Source organism: Callithrix jacchus, chromosome 7, assembly GCF_049354715.1.
Source record: "Callithrix jacchus isolate 240 chromosome 7, calJac240_pri, whole genome shotgun sequence".
In the NCBI taxonomy this organism is placed as follows: domain Eukaryota; kingdom Metazoa; phylum Chordata; class Mammalia; order Primates; family Cebidae; genus Callithrix; species Callithrix jacchus.
Genome location: NC_133508.1, coordinates 29,636,515 through 29,663,305, shown reverse-complemented (window position 1 = coordinate 29,663,305; position 26,791 = coordinate 29,636,515). Strand labels below are relative to the sequence as shown.

The window sequence follows — 26,791 nt, the reverse complement described above, 5'->3', positions numbered from 1 at the left end:
TCCTAGGACGATCTTGCTAGTTAGGTCTCCCTTGATTCCCCTAGATGAAAGAAACTCCTCCCTTACCCTGTATGATTTTACTTCTTTACAACCTATATATGTGACATTTACATGAGTCACATATACAGATGTTGCAATGTGTATACAATGAAACATTCTATTTAAATTATTTTAATGTATGTAATTTTAAATATATTACATATTTATTTCATATTAAACAGTATGCTGAGTGAGCATGACTTAGCTTTGCCTTGATAACTCAGTCATGTTTATGGGCATCAAATATTCAACTTGACTGTAGCGGAGGATGATACATCCTAGTGTGTGTGTGTGTGTGTGTGTGTGTGCGCGCGTGCACGCGTGTCTGTACATGCACACTCTTATTCATTTGGCATTGGCCTCCCCTGCTAGAAAATAGTCTTCATGAAAGCAGGAACTTGGTCACTTTTGCATATCCCTGTTACATAGGAACCAGGAACTGAAATTTTCTGTTCAACAAACATGTTGCATGGTGAATAAAATGAGTGCCAGACTACTAAATACTATATTTTGTTCTTTTTTGGTTTTCTTTTAGTTGCAGAATTAAGACAAATCTTTGAACCAAAGAAAAAAGAATTCTTAGAAATGAAAAGGTAAGATCTTTATAGTATGGCATTAGGAAGTAGAAGACAGCTTGGCAAAGAAGTATTCCATTTTCCTTCAGACTCAATCGCTGTTGCTCACTCTGCCTCTCTTGGTGTATTTCACAGAAAAGAAAGAATTGCCAGGCGCCTGGAAGGAATTGAAAATGACACCCAGCCCATCCTCTTGCAGAGCTGCACAGGGTTAGTGACTCACCGCCTGCTGGAGGAAGACACCCCTCGATACATGCGAGCCAGCGACCCTGCCAGCCCCCACACTGGTGAGCGGGGAGTTGGGTGGCCCATTTTCCAACATGCTGCCTGGCTTGTTACACACTGCCTTTTCCACCCAGTGGTGTCAGGACATGAGATATTCCACAAAAGTGAACTGTATTGATATTATTTTTTGTAACACAAGGTTCCACTCTGTCACACAGGCTGGAATGCAGGAGTGTGATCACAGCTCACTGCAGCCTTGACTCCTGGGCTCAATCTCAGGGCTTCTCCCGCCCCAGCCTCCTGAGTAGCTGGGACTACAGGCTAACACTACCACACATGGCTAATTTTTAAAAACTTTTTTGTAGAGATGAAGTCTCATTTATTGGGATATTGTCCATTTCTGAAAAATATGCATGATTGATACTGTGAGCATTTTTAGAAAATATCAAGAAATATAGGGAGGATAGTGAAAACTGTGATAATTCCACCTGCTAGAAATATTCCCAGTTAACATTTTCTGTCTTCTCTCCTAGTCTTTTTGCAAAGTGTTTATGTGTATGTAGTGTTTACTAAAAACAAACAGTGAGATCACATTAAGCAAACTGTTTTAGCAAATGCTGTTTTCCCCCCAATGCTAGATCATAACATTTCTCCATGGCATTAAATGGTTTCTGTGTACTCATTTTTAATGACTATAAAATGAGTTGCCCAGGCTGGTCTCTAACTTCCGGCTTTTAGTGATTGTGTCACCTTGGCCTTCCAACATGCTGAAAATATAGGTGTGAGCCAATTGACCTGGCCTAATTTTTTGTTAAATGTATTTGTTTTTGTTTATTTTCATTTCATTTTATTTTTTAGAGATAGAGTCTCTCGCTGTCACCTAGGCTGGAGTGCAGTGGCCTGATCACAGCTCACTGAAACTTCAACCTCCCAGGCTCAAGTGATCCTTCCACCTCAGCTTCCCGAGTAGCTGGGCCTACCATCCCCAGCTATTAAACATATGTGTTAAACACAGCAACAACATGTATGTCATCTCTGCCCTGCCTCACAGCTAGGGCCTTCCAGTGTCTCAGCTGTATGAAATGATTCCCCTCGCACATCATTGGGTAACTGAGGACCAGTCATTTTCCTCAGTGCAGTCACTGTGGCTTTCTGCACTGTCAGGGCCCAGCACAGGATCCCTGCTCTGAGACAGGGGCCTCTCACTGTCCTCAGCCAGCACAGGGAGCAGCTGCTCTCAGCAGAGACCGTTAGAGGCAAAGCTGTACCTTGCATGACGACGGTTCTGACTCTGGAGATGCAACGAAACATTCTATTTAAGTTATTTTAATTTAGGTAATTTTAAGTACGTTGCATCCATCTTAAACAGTTTGTTGAGTGCACATGATTCAGCTTTTCTGTCATCACTCAGTCACTGTCATTGTCAAATACTTGACTTGACCTTAGGAGAGGAGGATGTACACAGGGCCATTCTTCCCACCACAGTCCCTGGCTTCCGACGCTCTGTGCTGCTGCTTTTTATTTAATTAGTTTTTATTTTATTTTATTTATTTTTGAGATGGAGTTTCACTCTTGTTGCCCACGCTGGAGTGCAATGGCATGATCTTGGCTCACTGCAGCCTCTGCCTCCTGGGTTCAAGCAATTCTGCCTCAGCCTCCTGAGTAGCTAGGATTACAGGCGCATGCCACCATGCTCAGCTAATTTTTTTGTATTTTTAATAGAAATGAGGTTTCACCATGTTGTCCAGGCTAGTCTCGAACTCCTGACCTCAGGTGATCCACTGGCCTCCCAAAGTGCTAGGATTACAGGCATGAGCCACAGCGCCCAGCCATGCTGCTGCTTTTTACAGCCAGTGATTTCTAGTTTCTTGTTCAGAGAGAGCTGTTGATCCCACTTTATGATGTTATCAGTTTGCTTATTTCTACAGTTTCTAATTTCTGGTGGCCAGAAAGCTAGAAAACTGAGATATTTTTAAATCACATGCAATTATTTTTTAAAAGGCTGGGCGTGGTGGCTTACACCACTAGTCCCAGCACTTTGGGAGGTTGAGGCAGGAGGATAGCTTGAGCTCAGGAGTGCAACATTAGCCTGGACAGCTAGACTCCATCTCTTAAAAAGTAATTACATGCATGAAATATCAATACATAGATCAGAGTCCCAAAATATATAGCCAGAAATAAACCCTAGTGTATATGAAATGGTAATCTGTGTAGTAAATGATAGTCTAAACATCACATAGTAGCAAGAAAAGGAATAATTATTTAATAAACTTGTAATGAAAAACTTGGGTTCATCAGAGGGTGGGGAGAGGCATATTCCTCTTCTCACTTCATAGCACCCTCCAAAATTAGTTCCAGTCACCCACCTGTTTAATTAAAGAAAATGATGGAAAAGATATATGAATATTTAATTCAGGTAGAATTGAAAAGTCTATATGGGAAGGGTTAAGGTAATAATGGAATGCCTGTTAGACTGTTAAGACCCTTAAAAATGATGTCTTCAGCCAGGCTTGGAGGCTCAAACTTGTAATCCCAGCACTTTGGGAGGCTGAGGTGGGCAGATCACAAGATCAGGAGTTCGAGACCAGCCTGGCCAATATGGTGAAACCCCATCTGTACTAAAAATACAAAAATTAGTCAGGTATGGTGGCACGCACCTGTAGTTCCAGCTACTTGGGGGGCTGAGGCAGGAGAATTGCTTGAACTCAGGAGGCAGAGGTTGCAGTGAGCCAAGATCACACCACTGTACTCCAGCCTGGGTGACAGAGCAAAACGCTGTAAAAAAGAAAAGCCTGGTAAATACTGATATGGGCCATTTTGTTATGGTTGCTCTCAGATCCTGGGAAACCAGTGTCCATCACTTGTTCAATGACAGCAGCTCAGTTGTCTGCTATGTTTCCCAGAGGACTCTGAACTCATCCTGTTGCCTCCCCTGTGAAATCCTAAACTCCACAAAAAAGGTTAGATCAGTAAGGGGAAATAATCAGTGAACAAGGACTGAGATGCTCTCGGGAGTGAGGGGCTGAGCTGAAGTTAAAGCCCTGCCTTTCCTGGGTTGCAGAATGTGCACCATTCACAGCCTTTGTAGATTTCACTTCAGATCTCAGACTTCAGCAGCCCAGGTCAGTCACTTTAGGTGAAGACACCTTGGTAAGAAACTGGTCCTTCCCAGGATGGGCACCCAGGTGTGCGCTGTGTACAGTAGAGTGTGTCTCTCTGTGTGTAAATACATGTCTTTACTTGAAATCTGTACCTTTTGTCCATGTGACATCCTTGTAGGCCGATCAAATGAAGAGGAGGAAACTTCTGATTCTCCTCTAGAAAAGCAAACTCGATCTAAATACTGCACAGAAACCTCTGGCGTCCACAGTGAATCACCCTATGGTTCCGGTACCATGGACACCCACAGTCTGGAGTCCAAAGCGGAAAGAATCGCAAGGTACAAGGCAGAAAGAAGACGACAGCTGGCAGAGAAATATGGGCTGACTCTGGATCCCGAGGCCGACTCCGAGTATTTATCCCGCTATCCCAAGTCCAGGAAGGAGTCTGATGCTGTCGAGAAGCGGGGAGGAAAAGGTGACAAACAGGAGGAGTCAAGCCGGGATTTGAGTTCTCCATACTCCGGGACAGAGACAAGGGGGCTCAGGACCTGTGCAGGTGAATCCAAGGACTATGCCCTCCACGGGGGTGACAGTGCTTCCAACCAGGAGGTGCTGCTGAACATAGAAAACCAAAGACAAGATCAAGAGCTGAGTGCCACCCGGCAGGACCACGACCTGCCCCCAGCCACTGAGAGTTCCTTGACCTTCTCTTTCTCTGGGCGAGAATCCTCCTTCACGGAAGTGCCACAGTCTCCAAAGCATGCACACAGCTCCTCCCTGCAGCAGGCAGCCTCCCGGAGCCCCTCCTTTGGTGACCCACAGCTACCCACTGAGGCCCGACCCAGGTAAGCATCCGGCCCATGCTAACCACCCTGAATGGAGGAGAATACCTTCTTTTTGCCTCTCTGTGTGATAGGGTTTGCGTATTCTTAGCATCCCATGGAGGTCAAAGCTCATTGGAGAAATATCATGGTATATGATTCTTCTTTCTTTTTTTTTTCAGAGACAGGGTCCCACTCTGTTGCCCAGGCTGGAATACAGTGCTGCCATCACAGCTCACTGCAGCCTTAAACTCCTGGGCTCAAGCAGTCCTCCAGCCTAAGCCTCTTAAGTAGGTGGGAGAACAGGCACATGCCACCATGCACAGCTAAGTTTTACATTTTTTTCTGTAGAGACGGGATCTCACTATGTTGCCCAGGCTGATCTTGAATTCCTGGCCACAGGAGATTCTCCTGTTCAACCTCCAAACATGCTGGGATTACAGGGATGAGCCACCACACCTGGCCTAAGATTCGTACATCTCCACAGTATCCAAACAGGTTCTACCAAAGCAGGAAGCCCCATGTTCTTTTGCTCCTTATGTTCTTTTTAAAAACAAACTGAATGGGTGTCATGGTCACACTTTCATGGATGCCTCACTTCAGGACCCCTCTTACGGGTTCCTCACCTGCCTTTCATAGTTCATCTTTTCTTGGGTTTTCTGTAATCATATCTGAGACCAAGGATTGTTAGTGATTGCTTTGGTTGCTGAGATTAGAATCACAGAGCAGAAGAAGCACCACTAACCTATAGAAGCATCTCAGCACAGGGCACAGACGTACAACTGCAGTGTACATGAAATAGAACTAGAATGCTTAGTTCTGTAAGTATAGCATACACTAGGACACAGGTGTGTGTGAGAACCCCGCATTATAAAGATCAGCCGTTAGACAAACCACTGTGTAAAAGGATCCACTCAAGATAAGAGCTGCTCCCGTTTGGAGAAATTAAAAAAGGTACGAAATCAGAAAGTCAGATGCCAGAAGAGAATATGTGTTTATTCCCAGATTTACATTTTAAAAGTGTGATGACCGTATTAAAAAATGTAATTTACTTAACTGTCCTGCTTAAAGCTTTGGGGTAATTGTCTAAGTGGATCTTAAGGGTATTCTTCAGTTCGAACAACCAATAGCTTCCCAGGTGAATTGAGAAGGGATGAGAACCTAAGGTCAGGCAGATTCATTCTGAACAAAGGAGACTGACATGTGGGAAACACTCCTAGTTGTTTCCCTCCGGGACAGAGGGGTGCATACCGGCTCATCTCTAAGTGGCAGTAGCACATCTGAAGCAGATCCTTGTGGTATTGAAATTTATTGATTTATTTATTTTTATTTTTTGAGACAGAGTTTTGCTCTTGTTGCCCATGCTGGAGTGAGTGCAATAGCACGATCTTGGCTCACCACAACCTCTGCCTCCCAGGTTCAGGGGTTCCAGCAACTCTCCTGCCTCAGCTTCCCGAGTAGCTGGGATTACAGGCATGCGCCACCATACCTGGCTAATTTTGTATTTTTAGTAGAGATGGTGTTTCTCCATGTTAGTCAGGCTGGTCTCGAACTTCTGGCCTCAGGTGATCCACCCACCTTGGCCTCCCAAAGTGCTGAGATTACAGGCATGAGCCACCATGCCTGGTTGGTATTGAAATTTATTAAGCCAAAGACCTGTCACTACATACTTGAGCACCCAGACTAAAATATTTAGAGAGATCAGCTTCCAAGACAATGAAATCCTATAGATCCCAATGATGTATTCTGAGGACCTTTGTTCAGCCTTTAGCTGTAGCTACTGGAATATAGGGACTATGAGTTACCGTGTCATTTTTTTTAAATGAAGGTCCTTTGCTTGGGGAATTTGCATTTCATCATGGAAACCATGTTCTTGGATTAGTTACTCTCTACCAAAGGAAGTCCTTCACGTGCTTTTTTGAGGATGCCAAAGAACCTAACAGACGCCAATTTAGAAAGAATATTATAGATATATAACTACACTGGCTTAAAAGAAATGAGGAATCTATTTTTCGGATAGCCACATGTTGACAGCTGATGAATTCATTATCATGGTACTGAGTTAGTTACCTAGATCACATATAATAGATTCTCAATAAGATTTTAAATCAGTTACAATAGTAATTAAGATTTTGTTAAGCATTCCAAGTAAAAAGACAGTATACTTCATATTTTGTGTTAAAATCTTAATATTCAAAAATGTGTATAACTTCTCTTAAGACCTAGACAAAAGCATTTTTGACATATTTATTCCTGTAACAAAATTAAGTCTCCATAAGTTATTTTGAAGATGCATATTACCTAGAAGTATTCATAAACCAAGTGTTAGCTTCACAGCACTTTAGTTTCATGAAAAAGATTTAAAAGGATTGGCCGGGCGCAGTGGCTCAAGCCTGTAATCCCAGCACTTTGGGAGGCTGAGGCTGGTGGATCACGAGGTCAACAGATCGAGACCATCCTGGTCAATTTGGTGAAACCCCGTCTCTACTAAAAATGTAAAAAATTAGCTGGGCATGGTGGCGCGTGCCTATAATCCCAGCTACTCAGGAGGCTGAGGCAGGAGAATTGCCTGAACCCAGGAGGCGGAGGTTGCGGTGAGCCGAGATCGCGCCATTGCACTCCAGCCTGGGTAACAAGAGCAAAACTCCGTCTCAAAAAAAAAGATTTAAAAGGATTAAGAAATTATAAAGGACTTCTAGAACAGATGCAAGCCTTATTTTCTAAGCCATTTAAGGTATATAATTCTATGATTCATAGGCAAAGAAACACAAATTAGCTTATATATTTAGTAGGAAAATACTTGAGATATATTTACATAAAGAGGGATGAAAAATGTGTGACAAACTTGACATTTAGGAAAATCAAGATTTACGGCCAGGCGCAGTGGTTCACGCCTCTAATCCTAGCACTTTGGGAGGCTAAGTCAGGTGGATCACGAGGTCAAGAGATCGAGACCATCCTGGTCAATATGGTGAAACGCTGTCTCTACTAAAAATACAGAAATTAGCTGGGCACGGTGGCGCACACCTGTAGTCCCAGCTACTCAGGAGGCTGAGGCAGAAGAATTGCTTGAACCCAGGAGGCAGAGGCTGCGGTGAGCCGAGATCGTGACATTGCACTCCAGCCTGGGTAACAAGAGCGAAACTCCATCTCAAAAAAAGAAAAAAAAATTAAGATTTACGTTGTAATGACAGCACTTATTGAGCTTGTAAAAACTGATTTACAATGGATAAAATTCTGCTTAGACATTCTTTATCTAGAGCCAGGAAATTCAAGTTTCAGAAAGTCATTGTCTGACTCCTATTTAGGAAGAAGCAAGATGAACCAAAAAAAATACGTTGTAACCTAAAACACTAACCAAGGAAATCTCCTCAGTGACCTAAATAACAGTTTGTGAAAATAATAATGTCATCTGATATGGAAACATGTAACCGAAAACTTTACAATTAACAGGGAAGAAAAAAGTATTGGTAAATAATTTTTAATGCTGTGGTTTTTTGTGGACTTTTTTTCTGCCACTAAAATGGAATATTTTTCTCACTGCTGCATTCTCTTATGATCTAGCTCTGCCAGACTTTTTGGCTGTTAAATCTCTGAATCCACTCATTCCCATTTAAACATTTTATTCTGTGCTTGCTAGGCTGTTTTATTATTTACATATGAATATACCACCAAAAGACCGCCAATAGTGTCCTAAACATTCAAATGTGAGCCCCATCTCCAATACTCAGTTTTTGAATGTGCTCATGTACACTAACACCTGTACACACCTGTGCTATACACAGAATAATCATAGATTCTTTTTTTTTTTTTTTTTTTGAGATGGAGTCTCACTCTGTTGCCCAGGCTGGAGTGCAATGGCACAGTCTTGGCTCATTGCAACTTCCGCCTCTGGGGTTCAAGTGATTCTCCTGCCTCAGCCTCCCAAGTAGCTGGCATTATAGGGGCCCACCACGACGCCCAGCTAATTTTTGTATTTTTAATAGAGACGGGGTTTCACCATGTTGGTCAGGCTGGTCTGGAGCTCCTGACCTCATGATCCACCCACCTCAACCTCCCAAAGTGCTGGGATTACAGGCGTGAGCCATCACACCTGGCCAATAATCATTAATTCTTATAGTTCACCATACTATACTCTTTAACCATTATAGGCAAAATAATAGTCTTTAGGACAATATTTAGCTGAGTAATAAATTGATTTTATAGTCTTTAGTTTATATGATAAAGAAGGCTTTTTAAAAATTAGTTAACTGATTAGTTGACATTATAGGATCTTTAGCTTGTTAGATGCCCAGGAATTCAGATGAACACACTGTTCTGAAGAAAACTAAGAATGCACATAGTAACAAAATAGGTGAAGTAGAGAATAGTAAGACACTTCCAGCCCCACCTCTCCAACCCTTTCAAACCTATAAACCTGGAATTTCAGAAATGGTATTTGCTGGAGAGGTGGTGTTACTGATATGAACCATTCTTTGTTAATTCTACCAGTGAATTTTACAATAAAATCCAAAGAGATTCTGGTCCTATGGATTATTTAATTTTTTTTTTTTGAGACGGAGTTTCGCTGTTGTTACCCAGGCTGGAGTGCAATGGTGTGATCTCAGCTCACCACAACTTCCGCCTCCTGGGTTCAGGCAATTCTCCTGCCTCAGCCTCCTGAGTAGCTGGGATTACAGGCATGCGCCACCATGCCCAGCTAATTTTTTGTATATTTAGTAGAGACAGGGTTTCACCATGCTGACCAGGATGGTCTCAATCTCTTGACCTCATGATCCACCCGCCTCGGCCTCCCAAAGTGCTGGGATTACAGGCTTGAGCCACCGAGCCTGGCCGGATTATTGAAATTTTTAAACATCTGAGCTTCTGCTACTACTAGAAATTCCAAATCCAAAGCTCTTGTTGAATTTGCTACTTTGTATATCTCATGTATCTATATAAAGGAAACGCATATAAAGAAAAGGGGGGTCTTTGTTACTTTTCTGAAGAAAGGGTCTCCAGTCCTGCTGCTGCCTTTGCTCAGCATCTGGCTGGCACTCTCCGTTCTCAGGGAACTACATGACTGGCAAAGAGACTGAAATGGAAGGTAGACCTCATTTTTTAGTGATGATCCACTCTAGAAAACCCGTTTGTTAGTTTTGTTTGTCATTTCTCTACTGCAGCCCCTCACCACTACTTTCTCCCTAACAAATTGTATCCTTGGTGGTCAGAACACGATATGGAAGTTACATGCAGAGCGGAGGCTGACATTGGACCCTTGGGAGAGTTGCCATTGGTGGATGATGGTTTGAACAGGGTTCTCTGTGGACACCAGAGAGCCAAGGATCAGCTCAGGAAATAGAGCAGGGCACCCTCTGGAATGCAGCTTCTGTAACCTTGACATGGTGCAGACTGAGCCACTAAGAAAGGAAGGGGCTTGTGCTACGCACTGGGAGTTTATTTCTGATTGCTTTTGCTCATCACCCAATGAGAAGTTTTAGTTTAAACTAGACTCTTGGCTCAGTGGTCTGTTTCCGTGCACTGAGAGCATCCACACTCCCGTGTCCACTAGGAGGCAGGTTTTCTGACACAGGCTGTGGGATTCAGGACAGCACATCATGCAGAAACATACATCTCGGGAGCCACTCTCTAAAGAGAAGACCTCTAGGTCCTCCTCCCAGCTTTTTCTGTTGTTGGAATGGAATTGGCTTCACCTTTCAGTCCCTGCACCCCCAAACACCTGTGTTCCCTGACATACTCTAGAATCCCCGCTATTAAAATAGATGAGTAAATCATTCCCTTTTTTCATTTCATTGTATTCTTATTGGCAAGTGAAAATTTTTGTTCTGTTGTTGTTGTTGCTGTTGTTGCCCAGGCTGGAGTGCAGTGGCACAATCGTGCAGCAGCTTGACTTCTTGGGATCAAGTGATCCTCCTGCCTCAGCCTCCTGAGTAGTTGGGACGTAACAGGGACATGCCACTATGCCCGGCTAATTGTTATATTTTTTGGTAGAGATGGGATTTCACGATATTGCCCAGGCTGGTCTTGAACTCCTGGCCTCAAGCAATCCACCCACCTTGGCCTCCCAAAGTGCTGGAACTACATGGGTGAGCCACCAGGCCTGGCAGACAGTTTCAATTCATTAGATTAAATATAAATGTATCTCCCCAAACCTTAGCTGCTCTGTACACTAGCTAGAAACTCAAAGGTGTGCAAGATTTTAAATGCAACATTTTGTCCTTGAGCCTGTGTTCTTGCAAATTTGACACCTGTGCATATCTGCAGAACAGTGATTAGCAGTTTTCCAAACAAGCAACTTTCAGTAAATTAACTTAATTTTAATGAGATTCAGAAGTTAATAGCCATTCTTAATGTTTTATAATTAGAAGCTGTTATATAATTAGAGCTGGACACCCATGTGGTAAAACTAATTTTACTGTGCTGGATTTGACTTCACTTTGGTAACAAGAGGCACTTTTTAGACTGTAGACTCTTGGGAGTTGCAGGGAGTTAAAATGTGTTATTATATACTGTTATATACTTAGGATACAACCCAAGGGCAACCCCTGGCCTTTATGAAAACTTGGGGTGAGTTATTTCCTGGCAATATAATTCTCTGCCAGCCAGTCGCTGCATTAAAACAGTTCTGATACACCTGAAGTCACCACCTCCTTGTTCTGGTCCCCAGTAACGCTGTAAGTGTCTCCCCTTGTAGATGATCTCTGCCCTGTGAAGAGCTGGCTCACCCCAAGATTCCACAAAATAAATTGTCTGTCTGTTTATGAGAACAAGGCTTTTTAAGCACCATATGTAATGCATGCATATAAACTGTTTCCATGGTGCCCTGACCTTTTTTTCTGAACTCTCTAACTTGTAAAGGACAAAACCCACAAAATCCCTGTTTGACAATGATGAAAAATAGCACTGACATAAGGAATCTCAGACTCTTAGAAACAGAAGTAATCCTGGAGATTTAGATTAAAAATTCAGTTTATACATGGAAAAAAACTAAAGATTTTAAAAGTTACTTGATCAAGACCATAGACCTTCTTTGACAAAACTGAGACTGTCCATTCGTGCACGTTCTCTGCAACCATCAGAGCTCTTTCTGCTGCACGCCACTCTCAATTTATGTCAGGGCTATTTTTCATCATCATGGAAGGAGAGTTTGCTGGGTTTTGTCTTTTTTTTTTTTTTTTTTTTTTTAAATGAGTCTCACTCTGTCGCCCAGGCTAGAGTGCAGTGGCGCAATCTCAGCTCACTGCAGCCTCTGCCTCCTGGCTTCAAGTGGTTCTCCTGCCTCAGCCTCCTGAGTAGCTGGGATTACAGGTGAGCACCACCATACCCGTTAATTTTTTGTACTTTTAGTAGAGACAGAGTTTCACCATGTTAGCCAGGATGGTCTCAATCTCCTGACCTCTTAATCCGCCTGCCTTGACCTCCCAAAGTGCTGGGATTACAGGTGTGAGCCACCACACCTGGCCTTGAAGGTTAGAGATTCTAGAAAAAAAGATTAGGGCACTGTAGATACATATGTATCGATCCATACTTATGGATTTGCCTAAGGCACTTAAAGCCTTCTCAAAAAAGAAAATGAAAAACTTTTAGTCTAGGATGATTCAAACCCACTGGGCATCCATCCGTGTATCCATACCTCATCGCTGTTGATTCGGAGGTTAACTTCAGCTCTCAGGTAGTCCAGCTAATCACTCAAGAAAATTATGTTGAGCCTCCTGTGTGCCAGGCACTGTGCTCCTGGTAGGGTAGATACATTTTGTTTTGAGTATAGAAATAACTACCACACTGTGAGGTAAACATGGATCTTCAGGCCAAGGTTGGGTGATGTGGGAGTACCAAGGATGGAGAATTAACTCTTCCCCCTTGGGGAAGTGAACTAAGTCCTTAAGGATATGGTGGGTGTGCTAGAAATGGAGGGGAGGCTGCCCCAGGCAGGAAGGCACAGACGTCCAACATGGAGCTGGAAGGAGAAGGATGGGAGGAAGTGGAGAGCCAGGTGAGGACAATCATGGAGCACCTCGGATGACGTAATCAGGCATTTGGCCTTTGCTATGTGGACAGTGGGAAGTGCCTGGAGGATTTTAAAGCAAGGGTGATTGATCATGAATTTGAAAGTTCTGCTCCGGGGGAGTGTGGAAGATTGGTCTGAAGAATAATCCTTTCCCATCAGGGAGGCCCATTAAGTAGTTGTAGTTACCCAGGTCTGAAATAATGAGGGCTCTGGTTCCAGCTGGGGCTTTGTCATTAACCTGACCCTATCTGGCATTTCTTTCTTTTTTTTCCACTTTTATTTTATTTTACATTTTTTTGAGACGGAGTCTTGTTCTGTTGCCCAGGCTGGAGTGCAATGTTGCGATCCTGGCTCACTGCAACCTCCGCCTCCCAGGTTTAAGCAATTTTCCTGCCTCAGCCTCCAAAGTAGCTGGGATTACAGGTGCCTGCCACCACGCCCAGCTAATTTTCTTTTCTTCTCTCTCTCTCTCTTTTTTTTAAGTAGGAGAGACAAGGTTTCACAATGTTGGTCAGGCTGGTCTCAAACTACTGACCTCAGGTGATCCACCCATCTTGGCTCCCAAAGTGCTGGGATTCTAGGCATGAGCCATCACCCCCAGCCTTGGCATTTTTTTCAATAGTCTGGGAGATATTAGTGGTAGGGGTGATCAGATTTCTAGAGGAGGGATTGTAAATAAATTTGATGACTAAAAGAGAGGAAAGAGGAGAGAGATGGAGGGGAAAGAGAGGTAAGAAGGTGGGGGAGAGAGAGAGAGAGAACAGGATCACGTAGGCAAGAGAGCACATGTACCTGGAACAATGGTTAGAAACTAACAAGATGAAATTTAATAAAGTTCTGTATTTAGAGGGAAAAACATCAGTGCACAAGTTCAATATTGGGGAAACCTGATTTAAGAGCAGTTCATGGGAAACAGACCTGGGGTTTTAGTTGACAGCAAGTTCTTTATATGACTGCCAAAGTGATTAGTCCACTCTTGGGACATTAATGAAAGTGAGTCGCCAAGAGCACAGGTAGGCAGTGGTCTCCCTGTGTCCTGCAGTGACCAGATTACATCTGCGTATCTCTTTCTAATAGGGCCACTGACAAATTTGTCCAGAAAAGGGTCCATCTTCCCATCTGCCCTGCTTTCCTGGCCTTTCCAGGGTTTTATTTTATTTTATAACTTCTCTCTGTCTTAACCCGTTTATGCCTGGTTGCAATTTTTTTAATTTTTGCAATCAGAGCTTGGCAATAATCTTGACCAGTAGGATATAAATAACTCCTACATGCTTAGTGTTCTACTAATGGAACACTAGGCATAATGGGCTAATAGAAACTGGGATCATTTCTGGAGTCACTTCCACTTTCTGTGGTGTTTAGACTCTGCACCAGTCTGCTCTCATGATCAGACTGTGAGTTTCCCAGAGGCAGAGCTGGAGCTTGGCTCAGCTTGGCATAGGGAGCCCTGATGGTATCAGTTTGGCTTCTGGGTTGCTGATGATTGTTCTGGAAGGGAAAAGAGGAGAAAGAGGTCATGAGCCAAATGAGGAGCCCCACAGATGCCACTTCACAGACACCTATGTCGTAGGAAGGATATTCAAATGGCCAGCACCTAATGGGTACAAGAAATAGAAAGAATAAGACCTGCTATATGCTAGCACAACAGGGTGACTATAGTCGATAATCATTGTGCATTTTAAAATAACTAAAAGTATAATTCATCGAGACCATCCTGGTCAACATGGTGAAACCCCGTCTCTACTAAAAATACAAAAAATTAGCTGGGCATGGTGGCGCGTGCCTGTAATCCCAGCTACTCGGGAGGCTGAGGCGAGAGAATTGCCTGAACCCAGGAGGCGGAGGTTGTGGTGAGCCGAGATCACTCCATTGCACTCCAGCCTGGGTAACAAGAGTGAAACTCCATCTCAAAAAAAAAAAAGTATAATTCAGTTGTTTGTGACACAAAGGATAAATACTTGAGGGGCTGGATACCCCATTCTCCATGATGGGATTCTTATGCATTGCATGCCTGTATCAAAACATCTCAGGTACCCCATGAATATATACATGTCCTATGTACCCACAAAAAATTTAAAAAAAAAAAAACAAAACACCAAATGCCAGGCACCCTAGATCATGGCTGTCATATCCAGAAGAGGATTTTAGCAATTTTGTAAGGATTTTTCCAGACACAGCACTGTGGGTTTGGTATTAAGCCCATCTGTAAGTCTGGTAAGAATGATTGCAGTGATAGCGGTATTCAGTAGAAGCTTTCAGAGAAGGGGAGATACCCCTGCCTTAGTCATTTTCATATCTCCTCCACTGCAACTGGGATATCCAGCAATTCCAAGTGGCCTAGCAAATCATTTCTGAATGAATGTTCTGCCATTTTCTATGTTTGCTTAAAGTGTCAGCAAACTATGGCAGTGCTGTTTGAAATAGCCAATCTGCAAACTGTTTATCATTGCACAACCTATGAGAGATTTGCACTCGAATGTAAATCATGTACGGTTTCCTTCACTGAGAAAATCATGCTGTGACGAAAATGTCAGCTGAACTACACAGCAGGCTCAGCGCTGTTGTTAATTTCCCTCTGGTGCAGCCTTTTATCTAATCATGGACCGGGGACACCGATCAGCAGAACACACTGTGAGCAGCACTTGGTTATATGACAAGGCGGTTTCTGCTTTGTCTGGGATTGGGGTTCTTGTATGTGGTCTTGAGTCAGGCTGCTCATAAATATTATTAAACAGTAAATGGGAATCGTGATAAGTGAGCAGAAAATCATCGGCCACTTGGGGGAGCCTTGTGAGCTCAGCCCACAGCCCAGAAAGGCTGCTTCTAGTCTAGTCTCATGATGAAATCTGTCAGGTCCCCGATTACCTTATTCTAGGGCTGGTGGTTCAAATCAGGAGATGAGGGGATGCCAGTCCAGCCTCGCACCTCCCTCCGATTCCAGCATGTTCTGACAGTTGTGCTGTCTGCACATACCTCCCGCCTGCCTCCTTTCTGCGCTGGGGTTACAGCATTTGGACCTTAGCGCTGAGATGAGCTCAGAGGGAGACTGGAAGAAACTGGTTATCTCACATGTTTACCTTGCTTCTGCTCTCAGAAAATGCTACGTTTTCATTATTCAAGAAGTCCTTACTCTATAACTTAATGATGATATATATTTTTAATGAGATACAATTTACATCAAATGCACAGATTTTAAAGATGCAGCTTGATGAGTTTGCGTAAATGTGTAACCATTACCCCAGTTAGGAGAGAAAACATTTCCATCTTCCTTTGTGCCTCTGTCCCCCAAAATTGATTCTTGACTCTACATGCAAAGGCTGCTGTAGCCTCACAGTATCCTGTTTTCATCTCATTATGTTGTATAAAGCAAATCTCTCACTGTTAAATTTTTTTTTTTTTTTTTGAGACAGAGCCTTGCTCTATTGCCCAGGCTGGAACATAGTGGCTCTATCTCGGCTCACTGCAACCTCCGCCTCCCGGGTTCCAGCAATTCTCCTGCCTCAGCGTCCCAAGTAGCTGGGACTACATGCACACACCACCACGCCCAGCTAATTTTTGTGTTTTTAGTAGAGACGGGGTTTCACCATGTTGGCCAGGCTGGTCTTGAACTCCTGACCTCATGATCAGCCCGCCTCAGCCTTCCAAAGTTCTGGGATTACAGGTGAGAGCCACTGTGCCTGGCCTCCACTGTTAATTTCTTAACCAAGCCTTGTTTATCAAAAATAATTAAGCATAGCATTAGGAACACTTCATGAAATAACATCACAGAAGATTACAAGAAAAAAAGAGAAAATAAAAATAATGAGAAAAATAATCACCATAATTCAGATGTGATCTTTTTTTTTTACTCATGTTTTTTAAAAACTCACTTGCTATTTTACTACCTCCCCAAAACAATGCCCTCTGGGCCCCAGAAGTAAATTTCGCACTTTGATGCAATGATATATCTTAAAATCTGAGTTAGGGCATCCCTTAGCCAACCCCCTCAGTGTTAAAATCAGGCTGTGCTGCTCCAAGGTGGAAAACTCAGTGCACAGCTTTCCACTGCCTGACTCCTTCGATTTCATGTTATTCATTGGAGAAACAAAGGAAGAAGGTAATTGGGTTCTTTGGAATTCAAGAGTAATCGAGTAATTCTGCTGACGGTGGAACCAGCACTAGAGAGAGCTCCACGTCCCATCGGGGGGGTTGGCTGTGACCAGGAAGTTCTTGGTGTCTTCCTTGCTTAACCTTAGGCCAGTGAACTCTGTCACCCCAACCTCATTCTTACCCATTCAAGCCAAGGAAGCAACCATTTTTTAGGATGTGGAAGCTTGTAGCTCTGGAAGGCTGGAAGGTACAGGCTGGGGGCAGGGGGGGTCCCATTGCACTGGGTTCAAGACCCACCCTTTTGTTACCAGCCGTGTGATTGTGGGCAGTTCATGTCCTTTTTCCCTTGCACCTCGAGGTCTGCATCTATAAAACGGGATGAAGACCTCACAGAGTTGCTGTGGAGATTATCATTCACCAGTTCATCCATTCCATGAACATCTGAGACCTGCTGTTTGCCATTCGTAGTTCTGAGTGGCAAGGAGATGAATGTGAACGAAGCCTCTCTCTCCAGAGGCTGACACATCCTAGTGAAGAGAGAGGGCTGCCACAGAGGGGGTGGGTGGTAGGGGTGACGTTGGCAAGACCGCAGATCTGGGAGGGCCTCAGAGTCACTGCATGGGCTTTGGGTGTTGTGCTACTTGATATGTGGAGCCATAGGAGGGTTTCAACAAGAGGAATGATCCAGCTGCCTTACATTTCAAAACACTACTCTGGCTGCTAAGCTGGAGATAGACTTTAGGGGGCCAGGATGAAAACAGGTAGAATAATGAGGTCATCTTGGTAATGTAGGTGAGAGGCAATGGTGGCTTGAACTAGAATGACAGCAGCACGGGTGGAGGAAAGAGGTTATGTTTTGGAGGTAACCAGAACTTGCTGATGAGGTAAGGTGTGGTGTTTGAAGGAAACAGAGGAGTCAAAAGCAAGTCCCAGTTTTTGGCCAAGCCAACTTGAAGCACAGATTTGCCATGGGGAAGACTCCAGTCCAAGCTGGGACAGAGGGAAGTTGAGAGTTCATTTTCCGGGCATGTAAATTTAAGACTCTATTAGATACCATGTGGAAATGTCAGGAGTGCCCTGGGGCTCTGTGTTGTGGGGGTGGGGAGGGGAACTCAGCTAAGAAGGCTGATGGGGGAGGTGGGAGACAGAAGAGGAGAGTAACTGCAAGTGTCAGTGCAGCTGCAGGACTCGGAAGTGGCCACAGTGCCCAGGACAGCCTGTGCACTGTGGGTGTCTGATCAGGCCTCTCCTCATCCCTCTCTCTTTTCCGTGTCAGATAGCGGATAACCTCACCCAAATATGTGCCATAGCCACCCTCAACGATCCTGCTTTTCTAGATCACTCCGTTTTAAATGTACTAAAGACAAACTTAGGCCCTCCTGGTAAGACTGGACTCATCCTGCTTAAAATCGCATGACTTCTGAACTGGGTCTTCGTATGTATCGTGTCTTCAGAACATAAAAACAGAAATTCCTAAACTTTCGGTGCTGTGTTGACCTATGAAGAAGGAAGAAAATAAGAAGACAAGCGTTTAAAAGGCTTATTATGTTCTAGACATGAAACCTTCACATACATTCGTTATTTATTTACTTACTTGGTTTTAGAGGCCGAGTCTCACTCTGTCTCCCAGGCTGGGGTGTAGTGGTATGATCATAGCTCGCTGCACCCTCAAACTCCTGGACTCAAAGGATCCTCCTGCTTCGGCCTCCTGAGCAGCTAGGTCTACAGACATGTGCCACCATGCTTTACTAATTTTTTAATTTTTTTATAGAGACGGGGTCTCGCTATGTTGCCCAGACTGGCTCAGACCCCTGGCCTCCGGGGATCTTCCTGCCTCAGCCTCCAAAAGGGTTGGAAGGACTGGAGGCGTGAGCCACCACACCCGGCCTGTTTGTTTCTTATTACATACATTTATAGCTATTCTACAGAAAATGTTCCTCAACTTACAAGAGGGCCACATCCCAATAAGTCCATTACAACTTGAAAATATTGCAAGTCAGAAAATAAAGGAAACATTAAGAAAAAAATGCACTTAATAACAGTCTCACTGTTGTTGCCCGGGCCGGGGTGCCATGGCACGATCTTGGCTCACTGTAACCTCTGCCTTGTGGGTTCCAGCAATTTCCCGCCTCAGCCTCCTGAGTAGCTGAGATTACAGGTGCTCGCCACCACGCCTAGCTAATTTTTTGTATTTGTAGTAGAGATGGGGTTTCACCTTGTTGGCCAGGCTGGTCTTGAACTCCTGACCTCAGGTGATCCACCCACCTCAGCCTACCTTAGATGTACTCAGAATACTCACATTATCTCGGATTTGGACAAAACCATCTGGCCATGCAGCACACTGTGGAGATGGGTCGTTCCTCTCATGGTTGCATGGCTTGTGGCAATCTGGGAGCTGCGGCTCACTGCCTCTGCGCAGCATTGCAGGGGAGCATTGCACCACACACCACCAGCCCAGGAAAAGAACAGAATTCACCATTCTATGCACAGGCTCTCCTGAATCCCTATGGCTTTCGCAACATCTTAAATGTTGCAGAAATCTTACATTGAGCCATTATAAGTCGGGGACTATCTGTCTGTATAGTCAGACTTTGAGTATTCACCACCCTGGTGCTAGTTCCACCCTGGTGCTTGGTTTTTGGCTGGTTCCGTATCTCTGATGTAATAAGCAAATGGAGCCCAGCAAGTCCCCTGTGTCTGTGTAGGATTTCCATTTTATAAATGCTGACCCAACTTTCTTACGCAAGCCCCAGATGGAGTTTGGAAGTGTGATACTGACCAAGTTTTATTCTTGTCCATGAAGGTCATGTTCAGAAAGTTGTATTTTACTTCGTTTACAAAGCCCTCTATTATGCAGAAAGCATTTAGCCTAAACGTAACCCTGTGAAGCCAGCAGATTCATTATAGGAACCCAATGTCATTTCTAACAGCAGGCATCTGCTGGCCCCTCTTCCCCTCTGGGCACTGGACGGAGCTGTGCTGCCTTCATTCCTGGCTGTGGGTGATGTACCAAACTCTTCCTATCAAGTAAAAGTTGAGAAATTGAACCCTTTATAGTTGGAAATGAAATGACTTTACATACATCTTAACTTTTTATTTGCTGTGGGCAAAATGGATGTGATGCAGAGGATTGGCAGGTGGATGATAGTTTTAGGAGTAGCAAGGCTGGAGATCTCACTGGAGAAACAGATCAGTCCAAGCCTACACCAAGACAGTTCAGTTGTCACAGCAAGATGGACAATAGTGGTGCCGGGTACCTGCCTGTCCCCTCAACCCAGAACTCAAACCAAAGTGATTTTAGAAATGTAAGTGGAGTATAACTCTTGTTTTCTTTTAGAAATTGCTTTTTGAGCTGCCGTGCTTTTCTAGCCTGGCATTGAAAAATTGCAGATAGGCTCATAAAGTTTTGAGCTGGTAAACATTGTAACTAGCCTGTAAAATTTCCTTTTTTCCTTTCTACATAGTAAGTGGAGACAGAGCAGTAATCTGAGTGTTCCTCCTGTGACTTGCTTTGCATTGTTAAAACAAGGTCGCCCTTACCCGTAACGTTTCTCTAAAGTACCTTCAGCCTGGCATAATCACTTGGTCACATTCTGCTTGGAGTCATACTCAATCGTGTGTTGAGGAATGAATGTGTGGAGTGTATATTACCTTGCCTACCTGCGGTATAAGGTTTTTAATGGCTGTATTGATTTCTGCTTCATTTTTGTCCTTCCTTAGCTCATTACCTGCACATACTAGGAGCTCAATAAATATCAGTGGGATGGACCTGAATTAGTGCTTGTACCTCCCATGTTGATCACATTATTCAGTAATAATTATAAAAGGAAAATGTATCATAGCAACTAAAAATGTAATTTCATTGAGTTTTTTAAAATTCTATTTTTATTTATTTTAATTATCTTTATTTGAAATGTGTTGTTTTACATGGATGCTATTTTTAAGTTAGGCTGTTTACCAGTGTGCTGCAACAAGAGGTATGGAAATTAAATTCCTTTTACTTTTAGTCAACTACATACAAGAGAATTGCCTGGTATTTGTGGGCAGAGCATGACTTTAATAGACTCCTTTTTTTTGTTGGTTTTTTTTTTTGTTTGTTTTTTTGAGACAGTCTCGTTGTTGTTGCCCAGGCTGGAGTGCAATGGTGAGATCTCAGCTCACTGCAACCTCCACCTCTAGGGTTCCAGCAATTTCCTGCCTCAGCCTCCTGAGTAGCTGAGATTACAGGTGACTGCCACCATGCCTGGCTAAGTAGAGACGGGGTTTTGCCATGTTGGTCAGGCTGGTCTTGAACCCCTGACCTCAGGTGATCCACCCACCCAGGCCTCCCAAAGTGCTGGGATTACAGGTGTGAGCCACTGTGCCTGGCCAATAGACTCCTTTCTAATAATTTTAAATTACTTGGGAAAACATATGATTTGGTGGCTTTAGATACATTTATTTTTACCTCTTGATTTGAGTAGAGAGCCACGTGTCCTGGAAATTCCACGAAGTGAATAAAAACTCTGTAGCAAAAAATGTGTTTGTACATTTTCAAAAGCCAGGATTATTCTTTTTTTTTTCCTATAATATTTCTATTTATTTTTTAAGTTTTGCTTTAGGTTCACGGGTACATGTGCAGGTTTGGGGTTATATAGGTAAACTGTGTGTCACGAGGGTTGGGGGTATGAAATATTTCATCACCCAGGTACTAAGCACAGCACCCAGCAGGTATTCTTTCGCTCCTTGCCCTCATGCCTCTCTCCTCCCTCAGGTGGACCCTTGAGTCTGCTGTTCTCTCTTTGTGACCTGGCGTACTCCATGTTTATCCCGCACTTTTAAGTTAGGATTATTCTTTTTTTTTTTTTTTTCTTTTGACGGAGTTTCGCTCTTGTTACCCAGGCTGGAGTGCAATGGTGCGATCTCTGCTCACCGCAACCTCCGCCTCCTGGGTTCAGGCAATTCTCCTGCCTCAGCCTCCTGAGTAGCTGGGATTACGGGCACGTGCCACCATGCCCAGCTAATTTTTTGTATCTTTAGTAGAGACGGGGTTTCACCATTTTGACCAGGATGGTCTCGATCTCTTGACCTCGTGATCCACCCGCCTCGGCCTCCCAAAGTGCTGGGATTACAGGCTTGAGCCACCGCGCCCGGCCAGTGAGGATTATTCTTAATAAAAATCAGCCTTTAGGTTTTAAGGTATAAGATCTTTGTATATGCTGACATTTTAATAGAGATGATCTGGTTTTGTTTTTTTGTACACAATAGTACAGGGAAACCCAAACATGAGTGGTTTCTCCAGAAAGATTCCGAAGGGGACACACCTTCACTTATCAACTGGCCTTCCAGGTACCCGCACGCTGGCCCTCCGGGGCCTGTGTTCACGAGTGCTGCTGCTTCCTGCTGTGCCATTCCACACATCAGCTAACGCCCACTCTCCTCCTGCCCTCTTTAATCCCAGTGCACTTGAAAATCATGTGGAAGTTACTTTCTAATCATTTGCTTTTCTCCTCCACATGCCCTAATCCGTGCTAATAGTATCTCTCCTCCTCTTTTTCCCTCTTTTTTGATTGACAAGCCTTTCACTTCACCTCTTGCTTTTCCCTTCTCACCAACTCACCTAGGACTGGACAGTGGGGGGTGGTAGTGAGCACCCAGCCTGGCCCTGGGCTGCTCTCCTGAGCTGGACTCCCTTCTGCTCAGCTCCCCATTACTCCCAGCCCTTCCTGCCTCCTTGTTTTATATCTCCTCATCTCTAAACCAGTACTTAATTTTCAACAGTTAATTTAGGGCATGTGGTTTCAAAAGCAAACAAAACCCCCTATCCTTTCATTTTTAAGACTGGGGGCAGGGAGAGGCGGAAGGAGTCAGAATGAGTAAGTCATGGAAGGACAAAGCTCCCCACACAGAGTTTCTAACAGTCACTTTGTTCTCCACTGAGGACAACATTCAGATTGTCTCTGATCATAAGCGTGCATTCCACAGGAGAACTGGAACCGCACTCCAGTCTCCTTTTGATTAACAAGGTTTTAAGTAAAAACCGCCAACACTGGCTCGTCTCTGGGAAAAATAGCAACTCAGAATGTTTCCTTTTCCTGAGTTGTTCTTAGTCACTACCTATACGTCCATCTATGTGGATTTTCCTTTAATGACGCATATATGGATACTCCATCTCTTATGTTAAAAATATATAGGAAGCCAGGTGCGGTGGCTCACGCCTGTAATCCCAGCACTTTGGGAGGCTGAGGCAGGCAGATCATGAGGTCAGGAGATCGAGACCATCCTGGCTAACATGGTGAAACCCAATCTCTACTAAAAATACAAAAATTAGCCAGGCGTGGTGGCACATGTCTATAGTCGCAACTACTCGGGAGGCTGAGGCAAGAGGACTGCTTGAACCCAGGAGGCAGAGGTTGCAGTTAGCTGAGATCGCACCACTGCAGTCCAGCCTGGGCCACAGAGTGAGACTCCATCTTAAAAAAAAAAAAAAAATACACACACACGCACACACACACACACGAGTTTGTATCAAATTAGGAGTTGCACTTGTCATTAAAGAAACTCATCTTTTCCTATACAGTGCACATCATACTTTTGCCAGTTAAGCTTAAGTAAGTAAAGGCTCTGCATTCCTCTTCCCCGAAGAAATCCCTTTTCCTACCCTAAAGCACTCTTTAAAGCTTAGCCCTAATCAGTGTTTCATTCTCAAGTAGTTGGAATTGTATCTCCTCTTTCACCATATGGTAAAAATAAGAACCAGTTAACACTATTCAATATTTATTCTCTGCTAAGCACTAAGCCATGTGCTTTGCAAACTCACATTGCATTATGTCACTATCATTTCCATTTAAAAGGTAAAGCAGCTGAGGCTTCCTAAGACCAGGTGAGTTCCCAACACTACACAGCTGGACCTGGCTGAGCAGGATCTGAACAGAGGTTCCCACCCCACAGCCAGAGCTCTTGGTTACTTTGTTTTGCTGTGATGGAAAAAGGTCTGTAACTTTTGGAAAGGGTGTCAGTTTTGCTCTCAGATAATTTGAATAACTAGAAACAACTAGAGCAATCTCTTTATTATTTGATTTTATTTTTGTGTTTTAGGGACAGAGTCTGTCTTTATTGCCAGGAGGAGTGCAGTGGTACAATCATAGCTCACTGCAGCCTCCAACTCCTGGATTCAAGTGGCCCTCCTGCCTCAGTCTCCTAAGTAGCTGGGACTACAGGCACAAGCCACGGCACCTAGCTATTGTTTTTTGCTTTTGTAGAGACTATATCTCACTATGTTGCCCAAACTAGTCTCCAACTCCTGGCCTCAAAAGATCCTCCTGCCCAGGCCTCCCAAAAGGTTGGGATTACAGGCATGAGCCAAATAACAGCAGGATGAGGGGACGATGGTGGGAAATGTTCACTTCATTAATTCTTTCAGCAAATATCTTGTCTCTAACATTCTTTTGGTGCTAGAATCTTTCATGATGATGCCCAAACTGGCCACACACTTTATGAATGAATGAAGGAATATGCTCTGCATTGCATGAAAAAAGCTTGTGAATGTCTAATTGAGTGCTTTAAAAGAGAGGTGATTGTTATATCTTGAACTAAAAAAAAAAAAAACATAAATAATGGTGAGTGCTCTTACATTTTCAGGACACAATGAACTTACGTTTGGTCAATAGGTGTCTGTATGCCAGGAACCTTCCCCACAGTCTGTGTTCTGGGCTGTGCATGAGGAAAGCTTCCCGATTCAAGGCACCAGCCTCACTGTGCCCTAGTGCATGCTGGTGGTGTGTGTTAATGCATTTTTCTCTGGCTTCTGGGTATTTATTTGGTCAGAAGGGACCCATTCTCCCCCAGATTAGCATCTGACCCCTGTCAGCTTTTACAAGGGGTTGAGTGAGTTTTGCACCCCCAGACATACATATGCAAATTGGAAACTCAACTCAGATCACCTGACAAGTAGTTGGTTTCTAACATTAGACACCAAGATGCTTTTTCACAGGTTATTCTCTCTTGGGGTCAGTTTCCATTCACTGGTACTCTGTGATCTGTGCATGATTCCCTCCTGTGAAGCCAGCCATTATTGCACTTTGCAACTTAAATCCTTTTTCTTTCTTAAAGAGTTAAAGTTAGAGAAAAAATGGTGAAAGAGGAAAGTGCTCGAAACAGCCTTGAATTCGCCTCAGAGTCCATAACTCAGAGGAGACACCGGCCCGCACCAGTCCATTACCTGCCGTTTCAATCCGAGCACTCGGCCTTTGATAGGGTCCCCAGCAAGGCAGCAGGCTCTGCACGACAGCCAATCCGTGGCTACGTGCAACCCGCAGATCCCGGCCACACCGCCAAGCTGGTGACGGCAGAACCCCCAGAACATGTATCTGAGTGCAGCTGGGTACCATCGGCCACCCAGAATATCCCCAAACCTCCCACCTTGAAGGTTCTAGAAGGTGAGAGAAGGGAGAGCCCAGTTCTCCATATCTGTGAGTCAAAAGCAGAAGAAGAACAAGAAGAGGAAGGAGAAGAAAAAGAAGAAGATGTGCTCTTCACTGAAGCTCTCAAGCAAAGCAAGAAAACCCTACTGGCTTTGGAGGGTGATGAGCTTGCGAGAAGCCTGGAAGATTCCACTGGAAATGAGGACTTTGGTAAGTCTGCTATGAGCACAGTCACCTTAGAGCATCAGAAGGAACTGGAAGGCATGGCGCACCCACCTCAAGCTCAGCACCAGCCCACTGAGGGGACAGGCAGGAGCGAGATGGTTCTCTACGTTCAAAGTGAGCCCGTGTCCCAAGACGCCAAACCATCCGGCCACAAGGAAGCCTTGATGAAAAATCGCAAGGTCCGCACCCGCTCTCTGTCAGATTTCACGGGCCCCCCTCACCTCCAGGCCTGGAAGTGTAAGGACCCAGCTTCCAGGAAAGAGCCGGAGCTGCCCAGCCCCAAGGCCGAAGGGCCCTATGGGGAGTTCGGCGTGCTGGACACAAAGGTCTCTGTTGCCCAGCTCCGAAGTATGTTCCTGGCATCTGCCAACGCTACCAGGACACCTGAACTGTAGGTGATGCTTCACATGCCCTCCAGCTGTGTCACTTGCACGTCACTGGCAGAATGACTCACTCCTGGACTTGTGTTGTGTTCTGCATTGAATCATACTAGCTTAGCTCACAGGTGTGTGCAGGGCAACTGTGCAGAAAATGGCTCAAAAACTACCACTCTGCTTCTGCCTACTAATGGGGAATAGCGGACTGGGTCTCCGGAATGCCCCCTTCCTTACGTGCATGGTAGAGGCATGAAGAGGGGTTTGGCGGTGTCTGTGTCTTGACTCTCGGAGATGCATAAACCTTTGCTGTCTTCTCTTTCTGTCTTCCTTTGCCTTCCGTATACGCTCTGCCCTTTGATTCTAAAAGCAAATCACGGGTGGAGAGGTCGGCCGAAGGACCTGGCTTGCCCACCAGTGTGGAACGGGAGAGAGGGTCCCGGAAACCAAGACGCTATTTTTCTCCTGGTGAAAGTAGAAAAACTTCCGAGAGATTTAGAACCCAACCTATAACTTCAGCAGAACGAAAGGAATCGGATAGGTAGGCGTGCATCTGTGCCATTTCCTAGTCCAGGAACGTGACAGCGACACGGGAGTGTCACACACTGACGGCCTTCACGCTGTTTATATAGGATGCTGGCCATTCCATGATTCTTCCATCCAATCTATAAGCGTTAGGAATTTGGCTTATTTAAAAGTCTTTTTAAAGAATGTCGGCCTTTACCGTGGTATTATGATACATACACAATTTCACATTGCACATCTTCAGAAGATGAGAAGAAATATTGTTTTCCTTCATTTCATGTTTTTAATGTTTTTTCCCCCTTGTTAAATTAGACTCCAGATTGCATATTCACCTGATTTTACAGTGAAAGTAACTGAATTTTATATTCATTTTATAAATGTCTGCCTACCTGTCGTATTTGCTTTAT

General features: G+C 44.2%; 1 protein-coding gene across 50 annotated transcripts in view; it reads left to right on the top strand.

The window, feature by feature from the left end:
• Positions 1 to 26,791, top strand: part of SVIL (supervillin) — a 269,934-nt gene that overhangs the window by 172,870 nt on the left and 70,273 nt on the right. For 24 of the 50 annotated variants that reach the window (XM_078329707.1, XM_078329703.1, XM_078329701.1 and 21 more), the window contains 6 exons: positions 575 to 632; positions 750 to 901; positions 4,119 to 4,785; positions 22,106 to 22,186; positions 24,950 to 25,876; positions 26,230 to 26,400. In XM_078329707.1, coding sequence (XP_078185833.1) covers positions 625 to 632; positions 750 to 901; positions 4,119 to 4,785; positions 22,106 to 22,186; positions 24,950 to 25,876; positions 26,230 to 26,400 — 2,006 coding nt within the window. In that variant the 5' untranslated portion in view covers positions 575 to 624. The remainder of the gene's footprint in view (positions 1 to 574; positions 633 to 749; positions 902 to 4,118; positions 4,786 to 22,105; positions 22,187 to 24,949; positions 25,877 to 26,229; positions 26,401 to 26,791) is intronic. The other 26 variants (XM_078329736.1, XM_078329734.1, XM_078329733.1 and 23 more) reach the window with 4 other exon arrangements.